The following is a 16178-nucleotide window of genomic DNA, read 5'->3' on the forward strand; positions in this document are numbered from 1 at the left end:
ATGGACTGGCTGGATGCAGAGGAGTGAAGGGAGGCATGAGTTGGGGAAGAAAGGCTCCAAGCCAGAGGACTGGTGGTGGGACGATGACGAGTGGTCAGAGTGAGAAGAGGGATCAGACTGGGAGAAGGTGGTGTTGGAAGCTGAAGATGTAACAGGGTTTAGTGAGCAGGAGGAGGCCGTGGCAGAGAGAAGTCCAGAATCAGAGGCAGATATGGAGGCCGGAGAGGAGGGGGCCCAAGAGGCAGAGCAGAGGCAGGCTGCTGAAGAAGCCAGGGGGTCTGTTCTCCTGCTCCCCTCCCTGCTGGTCTCCCAGAACCAAAAGAGGCCAGAAGAGGGCGGAGCAGGGACGGACAAGGGACAAAGTCTCAGGCTGCTTGAGAAGCACTCAGGGAAGGAGGAGACTCGGAGGAGATCTTCAGTCCCCACAATCACCTCATAGGGGCAAGAGTTGCTGTGCTCACTAGGCCTGAGCTGTTTTATTTCTTTGAATGAAGCGTTAATTTCACTGGCACCTTGAGAGTTACTGCTGACCCATCTTCAGGAGCGATTTTTTCATAAGAATATTAAGAGGCTTGCTGGACAAAGGCTCATCTAGTCTAGCATCTCCCCCCAGATGGACAGATTTCTTTGCACCTTGTAATCTCTGTGATAGATGTTTAACACAACCCTTCTTTTCGGCATAGAGCTGCCATTCTCTTGAGTGGGTGTTGTGTAGACAACCTGGAGAGCATCTCCCACCTGGGGAGATGGACAAGGCCCCAATTCAGGTCCTGTTTGCAGGCTTCCCGTAGGAATCTGGTTGGCCACTGTGAGAACAGCATGCTGGACTAGATGGGTCATTGGCCCGGTCTTCTTATGTTCTTATGAATGACATTGGGTAAATAATTCCTCTAAGCCTCCGTTCCCAGTTTTATGGGGCTGATACTAATGGTCCACTAATGGTCATGAAGCACCCTGGAAGCACCTAACAGGCAATAACTAATAATAAAATTCAGTGTGCATTTCCCTGTCCCTTGCCATTATTAGAGATAATTTGGATTGAAGAGCCATTAGAAAGAGGCCCGAGGATGGGGCAGCTTTGAGCAATCTTAGAATTAACATTTGCTGTCCGACCTTTTACCGACATTCATTCCTAAATTAAAATAATTTCTCAGAAGTCCACAGGGGAAGAAAAAAGAAGAATCATCATAATAATTATCAGCTAAGCCACTTATTTATCCACAAAGATACATTAACAGAGCTAATATGCACACTTAATAATCACTGCCCAAAATCTGAAAAATGAGCACACTGCACCGTGCAGCAAAACCTTTAATTGTTTCCCATATTTAGGATGTACGTTATAATTAGTTCAATCTGTTCTCATTTGCACTGCAATGCTAGAACAGCTATCATAGTTTCCAGACATCTAAAGACCAAAAAGAAGGCCAAAACCTGGAGTGAATGATGACAGTAAACAGATCGGCCCAGGGCTCCATGAAGCACTCCCACAATCTGAAGCATGGGTAGCTACAAGTGAGAGGGCCTTGTGGGCAATGCTACCCCCAGGTTGGGGATGCTCTCCAGGTTGTCTATCCCTGTCCTGTGAGCTCTCTGTGTATGTTGGATGTGTGTTTGTTGTGCCTGTCAATCACTTGACGGGACAATGATTTTGCTATCTTATATTGTTTGGATTGCTTGGTTGTTTTGAGTGTATGTTTGTTGTGTTGCATTAATATGTTGTTCACTGCTCTGGGGGATGTTCAGATCAAAAGGTTTTGCATAAATAAGCAGTGACACAACACAACACAAGGGGGAAGCAGCAATGAGTGTGCTTTTTAAAAATGTTGTGTTATACCATGCTCCCATGGCAGCCATCTTGTGTTATCCCATGTCCCTTCTGGAAGCCATTTTGTGACTGGCACCCAACAACAGCACTTTCTCAAAATTCAAAATGCGCCCACGGGACCAAAAAAACGGCTGCAGTTTTAAACTCACACTTACCGGAATGTGGTTTCTGGAAGCAGGTCGCTAACGACGTAACTTGTGACGTTCCCCACCGGGATAATAACATCGCCGAGGTCGACGTTGTAAGAAATAATCTCAGACCCATTATTGCACGGTTCTTCCCAGTTCAATACAAGGCACACAAAGGGTGAAATTGGAGAGGAATCCAAGTGCTCATCATCGGATACGCAGAGAGTGGTCACAGCATCAGGGACTGACGCTGGGGCTGTACAGGTCACCAGGTCACTGTACGGTCCTGCTCCTGCCTGGTTTATTGCCTGCGGAGTGAAACATTCATGGCATTACGTCACATGCTCATCACACCCAAGGCCTCTCGGTGCATGGAGATATAGAAGACTGGAGTTACAAAGTCAAATTCATCCGAGACTGGGAGGTCATAATTGCTCACATGACTGGGAGGTCACAACATTCCCATCTGTAAAATATTGGAAGTGTTGACTGTGGGGGGAAATAATGTGAAGACTATAGAGTGCTTAACGAAACAAAAGTCGGAACATGGGCTGACAACAGTCCGCTTATAAACAGTTAATTGTTCAATGCAGACCAGCAAACAAATACGGACCCCATGACCTGAAGAGTCGTGCCTATGCTATATAGTAATGCTCTTGTTTTTAGACAACTATCACAGCAATATAAGCATTGCGTATAGTGAAAAGCAGCATTAATTACTAGCTCCTCTTGATTGCATGTAATGTTGAAAATCATGATATATATTTTTTAGAAGTTTACTGGGCAAAACAGTTGTGTTGTTGTGTTTCTTTTACTATGTAATGAATGGATTCATGGCTTGTAAAATGTTGGCTTTCACGAAAAAGCAGCTCTTGCACAGAACATTTCAAACATAAAAATCTGAGAGAATGGAAAAGAGATCTCATGTAAAAGATTGTTGACTTTATGCTACTCTTTAAAAATAATAATGAATGTGTACAATTGAATGAACTCTTCCATGCTGGGTATAAGTGGCTTTGTATATCTTTTATATTTTCAATAAAGATTACTCCAGTATTCTAAGTTGCGCGCGCGCACACACACACACACACACACACACACACACACACACTATCTTCCCCATTTCAATCTTCTGAGCCAATGGCTTGGATTGCAAGCCAAATCGTGGCTTAGCAGGACTGAGTAAATGTGTGAGCCTGGGGGGCTTCTGCCGCCTGAAGCAACAGCCTTACCCTGCCTAATGGCTGGGCCGGCTCTGGTCTCGATGTCCTCACAGACTGCAATTATCCATAGAATTAAAGTTTGTAGTATTTGGAACTAAAATTCCATTTTGATTCTACCTAGATCCTAACTTGTTCGCAAAAAACACATTATTTCACACTCGCGTAAAGAAGAAAGGAGGTACCTCCCGGCAGCAACATAAAGCAAGCCCTCTTCACGATCTAGCCGTCTTATCCTAAAGTTAAGCGTCTCGATTTACCTGTAGCCTACAGAAATAGTGTGCTGCGGCTGATAACTGGCTGATTTCAAAGGAGTTGCCTGTGCCACTGTACACGAGTTCTAAGGACTCTGCGTCTTCTCCCCACTCCAGTCTGTATTCTGAGATGTCAGCACCAAAGCTCTCGGGACTCTGAAACACAAACACAAACCTGTTGGGTCATCTCTGAGCCTAAAATGGTCTTACACAGGTTAACAGGAAGGCAAGTGCTAAAAACAATAACAACAACAGAGATCATTTAAATTGTGCCTGGGTGTGTGGCTGAGGAGGGAGTGAGAGTCTCAAGAATGGAGGTCCATCCTGATTTAAAACTATTTTCTTAGCACTGGTGGTATCCAGCAGTGCTGTTCCAGCTGCGTTTCAGTGCAGATTTCGAAAATCAGGAATGAGCGGAATTCCGCTGAGAGGAAATCAGCAGGAAGCTGAGACCTAATCAAGATATGAAATGCTGAGGAAGAGAAAGTTAAGCCACCCAGAATTGTTTCCGGGGGTGGGGGTGCGGCAGGCTCCGTTCTCAGCCTGCTTTGGGTTTCTAAGGGAAAAGGTAAAGGGATCCCTGACCGTTAGGTCTAATCGTGGCCGACTCTGGGGCTGCGGCACTCATCTTGCTTTATTGGCCGAGGGAGCCGGCGTACAGCTTCTGGGTCATGTGGCCAGCATGATTAAGCCGCTTCTGGCGAACCAGAGCAGTGCACGGAAACGCCGTTTACCTTCCCGCCGGAGCAGTACCTATTTATCTACTTGCACTTTGACGTGCTTTAGAACTGCTAGGTTGGCAGGAGCAGGGACCGAGCAACGGGAGCTCACCCTGTCACGGGGATTCGAACTGCCGACCTTCTGATTGGCAAGCCCTAGGCCCTGTGGTTTAACCCACAGTGCCACCCGCGTCCCAATTCCAAGGGAAAGGAAGGGTTAAATAGTGATTCTGCAAAAACAAGAACGGCCCTTAGGAGTTGGCTCCTATAGAGGAAGGTGGGCGAGGCAAACCTCAGGACCTTTTGGCCTCAGCCAAGGAGAAAAGGGTTAGTCTTACACATCTGGGTCACACTGTCAGGCGGAGACGCTGAGGACGACGTGATACAAAAAGGGGTTAAGGAGACAGACAAAACTCCAGCCAGGGATTCTACAATCACACATTTAGGCTTTTGGAATAGTGGTTCAGTCTGCTAAATTATTGTTTTCTCGAGGAATGAAAGGCTACGGATTGTGATCATCAATCATTTATTTCAAACTTTCAAACTCTGCATACTTTCGACGGAAACGTAGCAGTTGACCTTTTGCAGCCTTACGAGTTGTTTTCGACAACGTAAAAACCTTCATCGCCCTTTGTACACGGGGGGAAGCCTTGACAATTCACCTGTGACTTTCTGGTAAATTTACAGAGATAACAGAACTCTAGATGCACCTGCCAGATTAAATTGCCTTTAAACAAATGCTATCATTTTGAAGAAGTGGCATTTAAAGCTCATTTAACATTTTCTTCAGTATATACCTGAAATAATAAAGGCGTGTGTGTTCCAATCATGCCACTTTTTAAAGATTTCTGTGCTAAAATGTAGACTGGCTGTGCTCTGGAACATAAACTATGGTCCACGAGTCAGCATGCTTAAGTGGTTCGAGTCAGGTATACACACTATTCTTTTAAAGCACATTTGAAGCAGATTCTCCATCCATCCTCAAAATGCTCTGGGAACTGTAGTTCACTTCTCAAAGAGTTACAATTCCCACCACCCAAACTACAGTGCCCAAAATTATTTGAGGCAGGGAGGGAATTTTCCATAAAGTTAATAGTGTGTTTGCAGCCACAGACTAGGACTCAAATCTCCACTTAGCCACGAAGCTCTTTGAGTGGCCTTGGGCTACTCACTTTTTCTCAGCCTAACCTACCTCACAGGGTTGTAGTGAGGAGAAAGGGGAAGAAAACCAGGTTGAGCTCCATGGAGGAAACGTTGGAGAGATACAGATACAAGTGACATGGTTGAATTCTGCTGCTTCAGTTAGGTGTTAGAGAAAATGGAGCCCAATTTAAAAAGCACCAAAATTTGAACGGCAGCTGCAAAGGTGGCAGAATCCTTTAAAAAAGCCAGGACAATAGGAGACCACCCCCTATCTGGGATGGGGCCACAGCTCAATGGTAAAAACATAAACTTTGGATGGAATTTCTAGTCAAAAGAATGAGGCAGCAGGTGAAGGGCTGTCTGAGACCCTGGAGCTGCAGGTGGGGGATGCTATTTTTGATAGCATCTGTTACATTAAAGTGAATACTCACTGCTGCAGTTAAGGAACCAGCAAAGGAGGGAGAAAATTTCTAGCCTGGTTCTCTATGTTCTGTGTTAAGTTTTCCATTTGCAGATTTTATTTTCAATGGCAAGGGAGCATTCAAAACATCATTCACTCACCGTGGTGTGATTGATTCTGTCGTATCAGGATTCTACCAACTTGTTTTGCTGCAGAAGCAGACTGGGACTCTTGTTTATTTAAGCGCTTATGCACACTTACCTTTCCTCTGCTCTTTCTAGGCACAGTCCATGCTTTAAAGAGCTTTGTCTGAGTGGCTCTGTGTTTGTTTGTTTTTTGCTCTGGAGCTTTCCCCCATGAAAACCAGCTCTTTAAAGCTCAATCGGAGCAAACAGCAATCTGCAGAAAACTCGAATTCACGTTTGCTCCGATTGAGCGCTAAAGAGTGGCTTTACATGGGGAAAGCTCAGGGTCAAAAACAGCAGCAACAACAACACCCAAAGAGTGTGGACCTGTGGCTGGAAAGGTTAAGTGCGGATAAGCCCTAAGTGGGGGCTGAGAACTGAAAATTACGGCACTTCAAAAGCGCTCCTCTTACCTCCCAGCTAACAAGTACACTTGTATCAGAAATGAAGGCAAGGGAAGGTGGTCTGCACTGCCCGGGGGGCCCAGCAGCGGTTGTGATTATTGTGGCTTCGGAATACGTCCCATACTAAAGGAAGGAAAATAAAACATATATATTATTACACAATATAAACTGCACATATTATTTGTTAGTATGTTTAAATGAAGGATCTTGATGGACATTTCTCTTCATTTTCCTCCCCGCACTTCAAAAGCCATATCCGTGCAGCAAACAACCTCTTGGCCCAATAAGAGGATTTCTTCCCCTCCTGGCCAAAGTTAAGTCCCCCATCCTTCATAGAGAGTGCCTCAGAATTGCTAGCGAACCCTCCTTCTCCACAGATATAATGCGCTTGAACATTCAGTGTCAAATCCCAGAAGCCTAGCCTATGGCTAAAGAAAGAAACTAGCTTGTAGCCTGGTGTGTAAGATATTACGGGTTGTACTCAACTAAGTCACACTCAGGGTAGGCCCACTGAAACTTGCCTTGACTATTGATGCCAATAAGCCTACTCTTGAGTATGGCTTTGTGGTGTACAACCCTACATTTGAATACTGAGGAAAAGGACCAGGGAGACATGGGTCATATCCATACCATCTGTTTAAACTTTCGCCTGGTGCCTAAAGATGTCTAATGCAGGCGTTAGGCAAATCTCCCTGGGGAGAGTCTTCCACAAACAGGGAGCCACTGCAGAAAAGGCCCATTCTTGTGTTCCCCTCCCTCCAGACCTCTGGTGGAAGAGGCACACAAAGAAGGGCCTCAGATGGTTATTGCAGGGTCTAGGTCAGAGACTTTGGACTGGTGAGTACCTCTCAGCCTGACCTACCTCACACAGAGTTGTTGTGAGGATAAAAAAGGGAGGGGCACATTAAGCTCCTTGAAGATAGGCTAGCAATGTAATAAATAAATAGAAATATTGTTGTAAGAATGAAAAGGGAGGGGACATATTAAGCTCCTTGAAGATAGGCCATGCAATCTATACCTGAAGGAGCGTCTCCACCCCCATCGTTCTGCCCTGACACTGAGGTCCAGCTCCGAGGGCCTTCTGGCAACTCCCTCGCTACGAGAAGCCAAGCTACAGGGAACCAGGCAGAGGGCCTTCTCGGTAGTGGCACCCTCCCTGTGGAACGCCGTCCAACCAGATGTCAGAGAAAAATAACTACCAAACTTTTAGAAGACATCTGAAGGCAGCCCTGTTTAGGGGAGCTTTTAATGTTTAATAGGTTATTGTATTTTAGTGTTCTTTGGAAGCCGCCCAGAGTGGCTGGGAGGACCCAGCCAGATGGGTGGGGTATAAATAATAAATTATTATTATTATTATTAAATAGGAATATTGTCACAAGGTCCTGATCAGAGCTGCAATTTCAACCCATTGGTTTCCCCAAGGACCCACTCAAACGCTTAGGCTTACCCCTCCGTCATTCAGGGCCCTCACTCTGAAGTGATAGGTTGTCCCAGGCAGGAGATCGCCGACTGTGCACTCAAGACCCAGACCGTGATACACCTCCGATGTCGCCTCTTCAGGGCCAGTCATTTCTACACTGTATGCCGAGATGTGACAACTGCTGTCCGACACAGGAGGAGCATCTGAATAATAAAAAAGCATTATAATAATTACTATATTCTTAACACTTATTCATCGCCCGTCCTTCACCCTAAGGTCCCAGGGAGCGTCACAACAGTAAAACACAACAAGGAAAACGGTTTAAAACAACTTACAACCATAAAAATAAGGTGGGTCCTAAAATAATACTGCCAAAAGCCTCAGGGTAAAGAAGGGCAGCCTCCAGAAGCTGTATTAAGTTGGTGTGTGGGTTGCTTTTGGGGTTTTTTTTGCCAAATAATATTTATTAGTTTTCTAATTTTTAAACAAATCAGTGCCAAATTACATCAAATTTAATAACCCCCCCAAAAAAGTTGACTTCCCATTCTTCGTCTGAGATGCGTCCTTACTTTCCCCATTGCTGCTTGATATAACGTATCATTTTTATTTATGCTTTTTTATGCTTTTCCAGAATGAATTAAGTACTTAACTTGAGGTACCACTGTACTTAATTCGTTCTGGAAGTCTGTTCTTAACCTGAAACTGTTCTTAACCTGAAGCACCACTTTAGCTAATGGGGCCTCCTGCTGCCGCTGTGTCACCAGAGCACAAATTCTGTTCTCATCCTGAAGCAAAGTTCTTAACCCGAGGTAATATTTCTGAGTTAGCGGAGTCTGTAACTTGAAGCATATGTAACCTGAAGCGTATGTAACCCGAGGTACCACTGTACTAAAATCTCCATTTCCTATGGAAACCCTTTAGACATCTAACACTAATTATTTACAATATAGTAATCCTATAGATTATTAAGAGAGATGCAGGTGGCGCTTTAGTCTAAACCACAGAGCCTATAGCTTGCCGATCAGAAGGTCGGCGGTTTAAATCCCCGCGACGGAGTGAGCTCCCGTTGCTCGGTCCCTGCTCCTGCCAACCTAGCAGTTCGAAAGCACGCCAAAGTGCAAGTAGATAAATAGGTACCCCTCCAGTGGGAAGGTAAACGGTGTTTCCGTGCGCTGCCCTGGTTTGCTAGAAGCGGCTTAGTCATGCTGGCCACATGACCCAGAAAAACTGTCTGCGGACAAAGGCCGGTTCCCTCAGCCAGTAAAGTTAAGATGAGCGCCACAACCCCAGAGTCATCTGCAACTGGACTTAACAGTCAGAACCCTCTTTACCTTTATGTATTATTATATCCCCCACCCTCCGCTTGCCACCTCCGGCTGGGAAAAAGCTGCAGTACAAAACCCCAAAGATGTGCTGCCGGTAGAGTCGACAATACTGAGCCAGATAGACTTTTATTTACTGTAGCTGCAGGTATCTTTTTAACAAACGAAAACGAAATGAAACTGTACTGTTGGCACAGGAGAAAACCAATTACGAAAGCAAGCTCCTCTTTCCAGCTTACCCCATTGTAGCTGCACTTCCTTATGCTTTGGTTTGCCAAGTACTCTGGGTGGCTGACACTGGCCCGGAGCGACGCTTAGTGTACGGACAAGTAAACTTTCGGAACACTGCAAAAAGAAGCAACGGAAGTTAGATTGAAGCCCCATCTGGGCAGTCACTTCACACAGTGGAGGGAGGGGGGGTGGATACCAGCCTGCCATGCGTCTATGGTGCTTGTGTGCATAGGACATGTCCATGGGGTGGGTGGGGGAAGCCTTCTACATGGGGCACAGAGCCCAAAAGCCCATGAGGGCCATCCCCTTGCTGAAGCTAAGCAGGTCTGAATCTCATCAGTGCCTGGATGAGTGAACACTTGGGACAGCACAAGCAAAGCTGCCTTGGGTTCCACAACGGAAGAAAGGCAGAATTATAAATCCAAATAAATAAATACAGTGGTACCTTGGTCCTTGAACGGTTAGTTGTCAAACAAATCAGCTCCTGAACATCAAAAATCTGGAAGTGTTCCAGTTTTCAAACGGTTTTTTGGAAGCCGAACATCCGGCACGGCTTCTGCTTAAGCAGGAAGCTCCTGCAGCTAAACAGAAGCTGTGCCTTAGTTTTCGAATGGTTTCGGGAGTCGAATGGCCTTCTGGAACGGATTAAGTTCGAGAACCAAGGTACCACTGTAATTTTTAAAAAATGTGCACAGGTTTTCCCAGTGATGTGGAGACCACATTCACAGAAAGCTGCACTTTCCAGGTGTTCCTCCTCAACAGGTGGGCAGGTGAGTGAATCTGGCAGGGACGGGGGCAAGCGAGAACAGCTCCATTCTACCACTCTGTACAATGGTTCCTCACATGGAGCGAATCCATGAACAGGGCTTTAACTGACTTCGCTAATTTGATTGCCTGCGGATACCTGCTCTTTTTTCTTTAGGAAAACCACTTTCCCCACCCAGGATACGCACAAAAGTAGTCAGGCAATTGCAGATTCTCAGTGCAGTCGTACTTTGGGTCTCAAATGCCGTGGCTCCTGAACAAATCAGCTCCCAAACGATCGAAACCTGGAAGTGAGTGTTCTGGTTTTCAAATGATTTTCGGAAGCTGAATATCCTGCGTGGCTTCTGATTGGCTGCAGTACGCTCCTGCAGCCAATTGAAAGCCGCGCTTGGTTTTTGAACGGTTCTAGGAGTCAAATGGACTCCTGGAACGCATTCTGTTTGAGAACCAAGGTACGACGATACACACTTTTGCAGTTTTTGGGTTTTGTGCAAATCTGACAGATCAAAAGGCAATGTATAAGGCTATGCCAGTGGTTCTCGAAGGGTGTGGTGTGCCAGGAGAGGATGGCAAGATTCAAGGACAATTAAATAAACCTTTAAACATTTTGGTGCAGTATAATATAAAAATAATAATTTTATACTTTCTGGATGTCTCATTGTCATATTATAAAGATGTTGTGTTCTTTGTTAAAAATCAAGCTCTGCTAGGAGTTATTTCTTTTTGTTTTCCAATGCATTTCTTTATCAATAAAAAATCCGCATGGCGCGAGCAAATTTTTATTCTGAAAGTGTGTCCCAGAGAAAAGAGTTTGAGAACCGCTGGATGATGGACTCAAAAATAGTTACATGAGCACAGTCAGGAAAAATAAAAATGAAGGGATTGAGTGGCATAGAAAAGAAGACTGATCCACTCACCTCAGGACACTGAAACCAATAGTCTGCGGCCCTAAGTGGAGTTTATTAGCTTCCCCAGATAAAAAGATGATCTCCCTATCGGGTAAACCTGAATCTACAGGGCAAAAGCATAGAGACTGGTGTTCTTTGACAGTAACGTCACATGGATTGCAAATGAAATGGAGAATGTACACAGCTGCAAGCTGTGTGGGGAATCCCTTGATAGCTTTAGTTTTGAAGTCACAATGGCGCATTAAGAAGATGCAACCACACACACACACACGTATTTTGTGCGCACATATAAATAAAGACTGATCTGCGCTTTCCTAACTTGCGAGACACCTTCCGAACCTTGAATAAAAATATACAAAGCACTAGCCTGATATCTCAACCAGTGCTTAGAACAGGTATGTAGCGGGTGGGGTGAGATGGGGCGAAATAAAAGAGAATTCCCCCCCCCCACTTCCCCATAATTAAGAACTCAAGGGAAGCTTTTAGGTGAATGGCAGCAGCGCTGGGAGGAGAGGGGCTTTTCACTGTTAAGCCATACTTACCTGACTGTGTCCACCAGTGCTAATACAGCATGCCCGGAGCTTATACAAAGTCCCTGGTTTCAAGTAAGTACACGGACATTCTGTAGCCGATCCTCTGTAAGCCACTTCCCATTGATTTGCTGAAAGGTTAATTGGGCTCGCTCAGGTAACTGATAAACAATTACTATAGGGCTAAGGTACTATTTAGATTTCATTAAGCCGCAGGCCTTCCAGTAATTAATAGAAATGGTTGCTTTATGGGGAGAAGTGGCCTATAGATTTAAAAAAAAAAACCCTGAACAAGGCTCATTTACCTGCTGAAAAGGCTTCCTTGAAATGGTTCTCCATTAAAAAGGTACAGGTGGTCATTTTGCTTTGCTGGCTTTGTATCTGCCTTGTACAAAAGCCTCCATTCAAAGTTTTGTGACAGGCAGAACAAAAACCCGAAGGTTTAAATACAGGGTTATTCTCTTCTAAAAAATAACTTGGCATTATATGAAAAAATAATACACACAATTTAAAACGTCTTAACTATGGTTTGTTTGGTTTTTTAAAGTTAATTTGCCAGGTATCCAATTAGCAAAATACAGCGAGTGACCACTAAGTTAAATCAGAAAAAAATGCCATTCGCTGTCCACTTCAGAAACAAATTAAATATAAAAATATAATAAATAAAAATGATATCAACAGCAAGAGCACATCTCATACTTCCTGCTCCTTAGGCAATGGAAAATAAATCCACAATAAAAATAATCCTGTTTGGGCGATAATCCAAATGAAATCGTTTGATGCAATCTAAAAATATTTGATATACAACCTCCTTCGGATAATTATTATAACACTGTTCTCATTCTGTTGACATTCAATGATGTTTTTTTGAAATAGTTACCTTCAGAGCTTCCTTCTGAAATTTCTAACAGGTAATTTAGGATTTCTGAACCACCATTATCCTGAGGAGGGTCTATTAAAGAAGAAGAAAAAATCTTGTTACAGAAAGAGGTGACAAGTAGATTCAGAATCTATTCTTTTTGGATCCCCTCTGTACAGTGCAAAGATCACCCACCAGATCCCATCTTAAATACCACCCAGACACTGGAATGAACACAGCAAGTTATGGGTTGCTACAGCTGAGAAGAATTGATGCTTTTGAATTATGGTCCTGGAGGAGACTCTTGAGAGTCCCATGGACTGCAAGAAGATCAAATCTATCTATTCTTAAGGAAATCAGCCCTGAGTGCTCATTGGAAGGACAGATCGTGAAGCTGAGGCTCCAGTACTTTGGCCAACTCATGAGAAGAGAAGACTCCTTGGAAAAGACCCTGATGTTGGGAAAGATTGAGGGCACAAGGAGAAGGGGACGACAGAGGACGAGATGGTTGGACAGTGTTCTTGAAGATACAAACATGACTTTGACCAAACTGCGGGAGGCAGTGAAAGACAGGAGGGCCTGACGTGCTCTGGTCCATGGGGTCACGAAGAGTTGGACACAACTAAACGACTAAACAACAACAACAGCTGAGCAACTGTAGGAACTCCCAGTTGCACTGGCTTATTCTCAGCTGATGCTGACTTGATGGGAATCAAGGACATATATGTGCAATTCTTTACTCTTTCCACTCCCAACCAGGCAGCTCCTGATTCCACAATTTAATGATGTAAGATGACGACAGCCCAGTATTACGCAAGAGGCACCTTACCCCATTTGACGCTGAAGCCTTGAGATGTGATTGGCCCTTTCACGGCGGGTTTGGTGGGAGGCCCCGGCCGGTCAGGGCTTGTTGTACAGACCAAGACGTCGCTGGGACTGCTCTTCCCTTCTACGTTGGAGGCAATGAGCTGCAAGAAAACGGACGTGGTTATCTCTGTATTCCAAATTATAAGCTGCCTTGTGCAACAGACCCGAAAGAAATCACCTGAGAAAATAAAATATCGGTGGCTCAAAGCAAAACCCACTGAAATCAATGAACCTCATTCATCTCAGTGGGTCTACTCGAGTACAACCGAGCCGACTAGTCTATGGGTGGATTTTAGAGTCTCTGAGGCCACCCAACTAATAATAATAATAAAATTAACATATTTCTGTATGCAACAACGGCAGCGAGAATGTTGGTAGCCACTCACTGGAAAGGAAATTATATTCCAACAAAGCGGGGATGGTTAAGTAAACTTTGTGAGTACCTGGATTTAGCAAAATTGATGGATTTAATAAGGCACAAGTCAAAAATTTTAATTCAGAAACAATGGAAATGTTTAAATGATTATTTATACAAGCAGGGCTCAAATACGAAAATTTGGCTGTGTCTAACCTTGCGAAGAATACAGAGAACATAAAGATTTGATTGATTATGAAAGAATCTGAGGAAGCAAAATGATTGAAGAACAGATGTAAATGTGAGTAAGACAACTAAGAGCAGTGTGGTGAATGCGGTGGAAGTCTTTTATAATATTTTAACTAAGATTTATATATTGCAGTATTTGAAGCAAGAATTTGGTAATAATTCAGGTTATTTTTTCTTTTCTTTTGTCTTTTTTCTTTATATCTTCTATTCTTTCTTATCTTTTTTATTAGTATTCATTTTGGAAAATAGTTTGTAAGTGTGTTTACACTGTTATGTATTGTTCTTTGTTTTTCTTTGTTTAATTTCTTGAAAAAATAAAGTTCTTTTAATATAAATTAACAATAATAACAATAACAATAATAATTTATTATTTATACCCCACCCATCTGGCTGGGCTTTCCCACAGTGTCTTAGTAAGCATCTCCCATACCAGGATCTGAAAGATGTACTGGGGTTGTACCAAATATTAGTCCTACTTAGAATAGAACCATTAAAAACAATGGCTCTTACTCCACTTATGGCCCATTAATTTCAGTGGGTCTACTCTGAATGTCAGTTAGTTGAATACAACCCACTGAAGCGAACAGAACCTTCCTTGGAATTAAGTCTGAATGAAATTAGTCATATTTATTTCCGAGTCACTTAATTTCTCTTATTCCAATTTCCGATGAAAAGAAGGGTCTCAGTGAGCTTGGAGGGACCCCAAGGTTTGCAGGTATAATCCCCAGTAGGGCAAAAACCTCAAATGACAAACAAATTGTTCAGTAAGGACTGAGTGAGCTCAATGTCCACGGAATGGTAACTCGGGTTAAGAACTTAATTCGTTCTGACAACTGTGACTTTAAGGAAGAATGGGAGCTTTTTACAAATTATCTAAAAAAGACAACAAAACGAACTGGATTCCATGGTAGGTTTTGAATAAACATACGCAAATTTATTGGTTGATAACATGGTAGACAGATAATGTAAGGATATGTATAATTTTATAACAGGCAGAGAATAACGTGCTGAGAAATCAGAGAGAGGAGCTGAGGGAAGTTTTTGGGGGCGGCTTGATGGGGGGAGAAAGGGGGAAAAATAATGAATGGGATATGTTTTGATATTTTGTTATGTTGAAATTGCTAATAAAAACATTTTAAAAAAGAACTTAATTCGTTCTGGAGGTCCGTTCTTAATCCAAAACGGTTCTTAACCAGAGGCACCACTTTAGCTAATGGGGCCTCCCGCTGCTGCCGTGCAATTTCTGTTCTTAACCTGAAGCATCTGTATAACAACTATTATCACCACCGCCATTTTATTTATTTATTTATACCCCACCGACCTGGCTGGGTTTCCCCAGCCACTTAAAACTTCCCAATACAGGGCTGCCTGGCTGATTTTCGGGCGATAAAAATGGAAAATGTGTGTGAGAGGGAATGTACAGCAGCCCCTCACACACTTCAACTACTTTTTCATCTATTTCCCATTTGTAAATTTTCTATCACAAAACTGAGCAGTTGTAAACAAATTCCTTCCTCAGCGCTGGTTTCAAACGTTTCTGAAACAAAATAGAAACCTGCCAATTTTGTTTGCCAGAGGTGAAAGTGAAGCAGTCTCCCATTTTAAAAACTGCTTTCAATTCCTGCAAAAATTGTCTGTCTCCCAGCTGAAAACAGACACTTAAAATAGTTATCAATAGGAGATACGTTTTCCATTCTGAATATTTCCTGGCATTTTAATTGCTACCTCTTTGAGCCACCGTGTAAGAGCTGACACTGAATTTCAACAATGGAGCTGCTTTCATATTGCTAAGTAACTATTTCTGTACACACAAATATATTTCAAATCAACCTAAGAATTGTGTACATAAAGTATAAACTCTCAAAAAACAAAGGTAGGGCACCACCTAGTGCCCAGATACTAAGATTACAACTAAAATTAAATCCAGATTTCTTTTCATGGGTGCAAACTCCAAGTACGATGAGGAGCAGCAAGCAGATGTTAATTAAATAGGAATGGAAGTTTTTAAATAAATCACCCAAATTTTTAATTAATTGGTAGGAACTCAATGATAACTTGAGTGGAAGACATAAAAGGTTTTGTTTAAATGCTATTTTGGTTCGGACATGTTAGGATAGCAGAGCAAAAAAGGTAATACAGTGGTGCCCCGCAAGATGAATGCCTCGCAAGACGAAAAACCCGCAAGACAAAAGGGTTTTTCGGTTTTTGCGACGCTTCGCTAGACGATTTTCCCTATGGGCTTGCTTCGCAAGACGAAAGCCCATAGGGAAATCTCCGGGGACCTCTTTTAAATGCTGGCGGTGGGGAGCAAAGCCTTTCCCCCCCTCCGGACTTCAGAAGAGGTCCAGGAAGGCCGGCGGGGGCGAAAGGCTTTGCTCCCCACCGCCAGCA

At 43.5% G+C, this 16178-nt stretch overlaps 1 protein-coding gene and 1 long non-coding RNA gene across 2 annotated transcripts in view; both read right to left on the bottom strand.

Annotated features, from left to right (window-relative positions):
* LOC309370038 overlaps positions 1-16178 on the bottom strand; it is a 349876-nt gene that overhangs the window by 67682 nt on the left and 266016 nt on the right. The window lies entirely within an intron of this gene.
* The window catches only part of FNDC3B (fibronectin type III domain containing 3B), a 259170-nt gene that overhangs the window by 31210 nt on the left and 211782 nt on the right, over positions 1-16178 (bottom strand). Inside the window, exons 15-22 of the mRNA XM_081910793.1 lie at positions 13146-13284; positions 12338-12409; positions 11470-11588; positions 9263-9368; positions 7729-7904; positions 6291-6404; positions 3437-3586; positions 1984-2264 (exon numbers count right to left, since the gene is read on the bottom strand). Coding sequence (XP_081766919.1) covers positions 1984-2264; positions 3437-3586; positions 6291-6404; positions 7729-7904; positions 9263-9368; positions 11470-11588; positions 12338-12409; positions 13146-13284 — 1157 coding nt within the window. The remainder of the gene's footprint in view (positions 1-1983; positions 2265-3436; positions 3587-6290; positions 6405-7728; positions 7905-9262; positions 9369-11469; positions 11589-12337; positions 12410-13145; positions 13285-16178) is intronic.

Source organism: Podarcis melisellensis (genome assembly GCF_964234715.1).
Source record: "Podarcis melisellensis genome assembly, chromosome: 5".
NCBI classification, from domain to species: domain Eukaryota; kingdom Metazoa; phylum Chordata; class Lepidosauria; order Squamata; family Lacertidae; genus Podarcis; species Podarcis melisellensis.